The 6,658-nt window shown below is 31.6% G+C and overlaps 2 protein-coding genes across 4 annotated transcripts in view; both read left to right on the forward strand.

The window, feature by feature from the left end:
• Positions 1-169: 169 nt before the first annotated feature.
• On the forward strand, positions 170-3,554 carry LOC108737379 (DDB1- and CUL4-associated factor 15). The gene is made up of 8 exons (XM_018470205.1): positions 170-383; positions 531-640; positions 691-960; positions 1,092-1,186; positions 1,249-1,617; positions 2,308-2,451; positions 2,773-3,002; positions 3,171-3,554. Exons 1-8 carry the CDS (start codon positions 213-215, stop codon positions 3,552-3,554), a joined length of 1,773 nt encoding a protein of 590 aa, XP_018325707.1. The 5' UTR covers positions 170-212.
• Positions 3,555-4,613: 1,059 nt separating this feature from the next.
• LOC108737895 (U3 small nucleolar ribonucleoprotein protein IMP4) overlaps positions 4,614-6,658 on the forward strand; it is a 4,591-nt gene continuing 2,546 nt past the window's right edge. For 2 of the 3 annotated variants that reach the window (XM_018471039.1, XM_018471050.1), the window contains exon 1: positions 4,614-4,840. In XM_018471039.1, the coding sequence (XP_018326541.1) occupies positions 4,801-4,840 (40 nt within the window). In that variant the 5' untranslated portion in view covers positions 4,614-4,800. Of the gene's footprint in view, positions 4,841-5,317; positions 6,130-6,277; positions 6,653-6,658 lie in introns of those variants that run through there. The other variant, XM_018471062.2, reaches the window with a different exon arrangement.

The following is a 6,658-nucleotide window of genomic DNA, read 5'->3' on the forward strand; positions in this document are numbered from 1 at the left end:
TTTAATCAGAAATTTTATGTACAGATTTTCTATTTACTCACGTCTAGATATTTACAGTCAGTAAAAATTATTAAAAAATAGATAATTATAAAATAAAAAAAAAACAATGCTCAAGGACGTCTAAAGTTTTATTAATGATAATTGCATTCTTTACATTCTTCTTGTAAATATTATTATTACCATCAAAAGGTGTAGGTGTGCGTGTGCAAAGTATGGCGTCAAGCACCTCGAATGATGATGGTAATAGTTTAGATTTTGCAGATATTAATTCAGATGGTTCTGACTGGACTGAACAATCTGAATATGATAAAAGTGACGAAAATGATTTTTCCTGTGATTACAGACGCAACGTAAACTTTGTGTCCAAACTAATTAGTAGACAGGTTAGTTTTGTACACTTAACCTAACATTGTGTATATTTAAAAACAAACGTTCTTTATAATCAAAAATCTTTTTCCTAACGCTGAGGAATTTAACGACTAAATACCTCAGCAATTTTTATCCACTTTTCAATGATCTATTTTTCTCAGATACATGGAAGGTTTACAAATCATCCTCGAAGCAAGACTGAACCCTTTTTTAGAGATGTATATTGCAATTGTCGATTTAAATTAGATCATATTATTCCCAAGGGAGTACTGTGAGTATTTGTTATAGTCGTGCTATTTTAATTAATAAGAAAGCTTCTAGGAACCATATTTTTATGGGATTCTCCCTGTGTGGAAAATTCTTCTTTAGTTATTCTGGAACACCAAGTGACAGTGAAACAACGGGCCCTATGAATTTATTTCCAACTGTAGAATATGAAGTATTTATTTGGAGCTTTGTACCTGGACAGAAATTGAGGTTGATTTCCAAACATCGAATCTTTAAGCTTTTCAAAAGTGTAGGAGAATTAAGGAAAGTTAGTTTTATGCAATTTCCTTCGGATCCATGTAAATTAATTTGCTATGGAACAGGGTAAGATGATTTAGTTGTTTGGATACATTATTTATGCTTTTTAATTAATATTTTGATGTTGCAATTTATACTTAATTTATTTAATTAATATACATGGGACTAAATGGTAATATCATTAATGTTTCTTACAGGTCTCAAACACCAGAAATGGCGTTCCTTACCATTTTAACTTTACCATTCCCAAAAAATTGTAGAAACTGCAAAGAGAATTTGTCCTTAGGCAGAGGTATTTATGTTTGTTGAGTTTTATGGTATTAAACAAAAAAATCCATCTTTAATGTATTTTAGACTGTCCTTCCCATGTGACAGAAGGCTGGTGCTTGAAGCATGGTTTTATCCTACACTACATGTTTTCTTTGGCTCATCCAAGCCCTCCTTTTGATCCACACATTTCCCTGGCTTATCCTGACCACATAGTTATAAACACAGGCCATTATGTCCATATTTTAAACGTCTCGACATATAAACCCCCGCAACGTACAGTAATGTCTTTTAATAACGAGAAATTCGAAGAAAACAAGATGACTCCACATACAAACCTGTCTAGTAGTTTTCCGGATACACTCAGCGATCTGTCGGAGTCGCCGAGCGAACTATTTTCTAATCATAGCATTGTGGATATGATTTTGGAAGATTTTAGCGAATACGACTTAGAAGGTAACGACTGCAATAAACCATTTCATGAACTAAATATTAGTTGCGAACCTTTAAACGTGACAGGCAAAAGTTATCATAACGCGCTTATTCAAAATATCGTCGATCCAAGACTGAAATTGTTACAGAATAGTAGTAAAGATTATCCTTTTTCGATGCCACAAACGTCGGGTATTCAAAAGTCTACGGAGAAATCGAAAATTGACAAAAAAATCGCAGAAAAGGCGTACGAATTTATCGAGGAAAACGAAAAGTTTGAGAAAATCAGTTTATTTCGTAAGAAACGTTTAGCTGATAAAAAATATGAATTTTCGGAAGACAATAGCGAAAACATTGTGCCATTTTATTCGTTAAGAAGGGAACGGAGGTATATTTATCGGTCGCAGGGTGGTCGCAGTATTCGGTCTCCCGACTTTACTAGTAATGTTTTTTTAAGTCCTCGTTCGTCAGGTGGTCTTCGGTCCCCCATGCAGAGCCCTAATTCGCGTAGTGGACAATTTTCGCCAGGAGGTACTAGGAACCTTTACTGTCCAATTATCCGTAATTCGCCCCACCACTCTAAATCTCCTATTAGTCCTAAAGATTCCGCTCGAAAGTTTAACGTTTACTCACCCAGCCTAGACAGCGACTGCTCTGATTTCGATTCGAAACTTATACTCAGGCCTGGAAATAATACTCTTTACTTGCATTCAGATTCATTAAATAAGTCTCACACTGGACTGCTTATCATCGACTCAAAGACTAATGCCGATAAACCAAGATGGATTAAAAAGGTTGTGAGAAGGTATAGCAGCGTGGATTTTGAAAACAGTTCCCTCGTTTCGGGACAAAGCAGAGGTGAATAATTTTCAAAGTATAAAATGTTAATTAATTAAACAGTCTATCCAAATAGAGAGATTGTAGTTTGGTTTTCAAAATTTTACATTTAAATTTAAATTACTTCTTAAAAACAGAAAAATATTAAAAGAAGCATAACTCCACTTTACTATTGCTGTATTGTTAGTTGTATAGTCGTTATGGTTATTACTTTTCAATTAGTTTAACTGTAGTAGTTATAACAAAAAGGTGTTTATCAAGATTCAGAATCATTTCTATATTCCCCAAAAAAGTTTCTATCGTTTTTTTTATATATTATCTTTCAACTGTTTTTTTTTTAAGATGATTACAATATTCCTATCGAGATACCTCTTCTAGTTCAGACATTAACTGAACAACACTTGGACGTTGTACCTGAATTTAAAAGTGATCAAATAACCGAAACTCAGTTGATCGTCACGCAAAGGACATTCGATTGTGAACAATTTGTTCAAGGGCGAGCGCAAAAACTTTGTATTGACGCCCAACTTGAATTTTCGCATTGTGAAGACTACGACGTGAGAATTGTGCACGTAAGTGTTCCCAGTAATGTTAACTAAAAAACGTTTGAAAAATAATACATATTTGCAACAAAAAATGTATCTTCTGCAGTGATTTTCAAAACATAATTTCTTTAATCATTTTTTAAAATAAATTCTCTTCTCCTTTATATCCTTTGTTATTGATGTTTTGGTTTTTAGATATGCCCTCTAAACGGTCATATAGTTTGTAAAGCACTGATAAAAATAGGAGCAATACAAACGTCGGAAAGCTGCGGAAAACCTCGCTTGTACTTATCGAATTGCCTTTTCTCATGGAACATCTCATCTGACTCTTTCGATATAATTGAGTCAGTGGAACACTCGAAACTTCAACCATCTACAAAGAAAATCAACTTGCCAGAACTCGTGATTCCTAACATAGTTCATAAAAAGGTGCACATAATGGACCACTTGAATACATCCAAATGCAGTCTCAGGGATTACAATAATTGTTTTGAAATATGCATGGACAATAAGTTCTTCTGTAAGTATTTTATAATTGTCTTCTATATACAGAAAGACCAATATTTGGATTCTGCTTGAAAACGTTTTTCTCTTCTGAAAAAAATTTTTATTTATTTTAACAATTTAGCAGTTTATTTACAATTAATAAGATTAAAATATGATTTTAACAGAAATATAGTATTAATCAGTTGTCTGTTTAGGTTTTTATTATTTTTGCTAAAAATAAACAGAATTTAATCAGCTGGTTAATAAAGTTCTTATCAAAATAGCTCCAAATCTGAATCCCTTAAACTGCTTTGGTCCTTAAAACCCTAGTCAAACTAAAGTATCAAAGAACCTCGAATTATAATTACTTTGAAAAGTAATTAGGTTCAGCTCCCTAAGCACTTGTGAAAAGAATATTTTACATTTGGAGGTTTCAGTATTAAAGTCCTTTTAATGTTTTTAATGGTGTTTAGGTTTTTATTACTCATTTTGTTTTTTAGTTTTTTTGTAAAAGTAATCTGTGTTTATAGGAAAGAAATGAAAATTTAAGTGGCTCTTGTAGTTTTTAGTTGTTTAATTGAAAAAAGTAACAATAAACTATCAAAAGAACTCTAAACCCATACAACTTTTATAAGGTAATTCATTTATGAAACCCTAAGTACGTGAAGTACAGTATTTTTGTCGTAAGCCCTAAAAGGACACGAAGCACATGTTCAAGCACAAAACATTCAAGCTTTGTCCCGCTCTATTTGAAAATCTGTTTGGTTGGTTGCATACAGCTATTGTAAAAATTACATTAAAAACCCAATACCTACTTCCTTTTTAAGTATTTAAGTAAAACATGTACGTTTGGTTGTCTACGGCGTAATAGGTCTCGAAGCACATTTTAAAGTATAAAGCGTACATTTGATCTATTCTGCTTGATTGGTTGCATACAGCTACTGTAAAAATTACATTAAAAACTCGATCAACACCTACTTTGTTATTAAATATTTTATTAATAACATGTACGTTGGGTTANTACTAAGAAAAGTTTTGAATTATATTTGAATTTGAAATTCCTTAAAAAATTGCGGGGTTTTTTAAAATTGTTTGGTTTTAAAGCGACCTCTTATGTTGGATGTTATTACACACGATAATCATTATCTATGATCTTAACCTAACAACAATAACAGTGTTTTGTTTTCGTACAGTGTTATTATATTAGTGTTTGTTAATGTTAATTAGCTAAATATCATAAGTTAAAAGTGTACCATAAGTTATTAAAAGGAGCTTTAGATTCACCAAAAGTTTAGTGTTTCGGTAAAGATAAGATTTGTACATTCTGCATGTTAAAACAATGGATCCGTTTCAAGCTAAAAAGGCAAAAGCAGAATCAGGCAAGTCGTTTTATTACGTTTTAATAAATTTTATTAAAGATGTTTGGATAAGCAAAATTTATTTGTTTTACATTTAATTTTTATTGAAGTTATTTATAAGGTTATGTTTGGTTGGTTCCTAACCAATGGGAGCTTTCATTTAAGTGATACGTTTCACCTTCATAACCTGTGTTTACTGTTCGTAGAAATAAAAACATTTCAATATACCGATAAATTAAAAAAAGGCGTCTCATTTATGTTAAATAGTTTACGAACTTTATATTTTTCAAGGCAAGTTGCTAGTTTATTTTATTGTAAAAGTTCGTTTAGGGATCGGTATTATATATTTAGTTTACCTTCATTTATTTATTATTTGCTTCACAACCTACATAATGCTACAACTTGATATGTTATAAAATGTGTATTTTGCTTCTTTCAAATAAATAAGATAAGTAACATATATGGAATAATAAAATAGTTTATAACCTGTTTGTTCAGTGGTGAAACTTAACCTCAACCTAGAAGAACGTGTGTTTTAAAACTTTATTTAAGTTACAATGTTACGCAGACAAGCGCGTTTACGACGAGAATATCTTTACCGAAAAACTGTTGAAGACAGGCAAAAAAGTATACAAGAGAAAAAAGGTCGAATTAAAAAAAGTTTGGAAGAAAACATTCCAATTCATGGAGACTTACAAAAAAAAGCCTTGCATTATTCAAAAAAACTCGAATGGGAAGATGAAGGACCCGAAGCTGCTGCAGTGCTCGGAGGTGAAAGTGGAGGAGCACTTGCGGACTCTCAAGATGATGAGTATAGGTATGCAGGAGTTGAAGATCCTAAAATAGTGATAACCACATCTAGAGATCCTAGTTCAAGACTAAAAATGTTTATAAAAGAACTAAGACTTATATTTCCAAATGCTCAACGTATGAACAGGGGTAACTATGAAATGAAACAGCTTATTCATGCCTGTCGTGCAAATGATGTTACTGATTTTATAATTGTGCACGAGCATAGAGGTGAGCCAAATGGTCTTATTGTTTGCCATTTGCCTTATGGTCCCACAGCCTATTTCACAATGACAGATGTAGTTATGAGACATGATATACCAGATATTGGTACAATGTCAGAACAGTATCCACACTTAATTTTTCATAACTTTAAAACTAAATTGGGTCAGAGAGTTATGAATATATTGAAATACTTATATCCTGTTCCAAAAGAGGACTCAAAAAGAGTTATTACTTTTGCAAATCATGATGACTATATTAGTTTTAGACATCACACCTATAAAAAGGTTGATAAAAAGGTAAGTTAATTAAAAGTTTTACAATATTTAATATAAGTTGCAGAGTAACCATGGCTGATCTGCTCCTCAGTTATGTTATATTCTTGTGTATCATTAAGTATTCAGTCAGTTGTAATAGGAAACCATAATTTATTGCTTGTATTTACAGATTGAATTAAGTGAGGTAGGACCACGGTTTCAGTTGAAATTGTATGAAATTAAACTTGGAACACTGGACAATATTGAAGCCGCAAATACAGAATGGGCATTTAGGCCATATATGAACACTACTTACAAACGAAGATTTCTTAGTGAAGAAGATGGATGGAAACCAGAAATATGATTTTTATACTCAAATACTTATCTTTAATTTTAACATATCTTTTTAAATATAGAATTAAAACAAACAAGTTAATTTTTCTTCAAAAAATGCTGTTAATAATAATAACTTCTATAAACATTTTACAGGTGTTTTACAATTTATTAGTATTTGTTTAAACTTCACAAGTTTCAAATGAATTCATATTCATTTAATATTACTTTATTAGGC

This window comes from Agrilus planipennis, unplaced genomic scaffold (genome assembly GCF_000699045.2).
Source record: "Agrilus planipennis isolate EAB-ADULT unplaced genomic scaffold, Apla_2.0 scaffold14, whole genome shotgun sequence".
Lineage (NCBI taxonomy): Eukaryota > Metazoa > Arthropoda > Insecta > Coleoptera > Buprestidae > Agrilus > Agrilus planipennis.

What these genes read in the sequence shown, in the direction of transcription:
- LOC108737379 (XM_018470205.1), top strand. Translation starts at nt 213, where the DNA reads ATGGCGTCAAGCACCTCGAATGATGATGGTAATAGTTTAGATTTTGCA. An exon ending in CGTTTCGGGACAAAGCAGAG is followed by an intron (nt 2,452 to 2,772) that starts GTGAATAATTTT and finishes TTTTTTTTTAAG; the next exon opens with ATGATTACAATATTCCTATC. An exon ending in ACGACGTGAGAATTGTGCAC is followed by an intron (nt 3,003 to 3,170) that starts GTAAGTGTTCCC and finishes TTTGGTTTTTAG; the next exon opens with ATATGCCCTCTAAACGGTCA.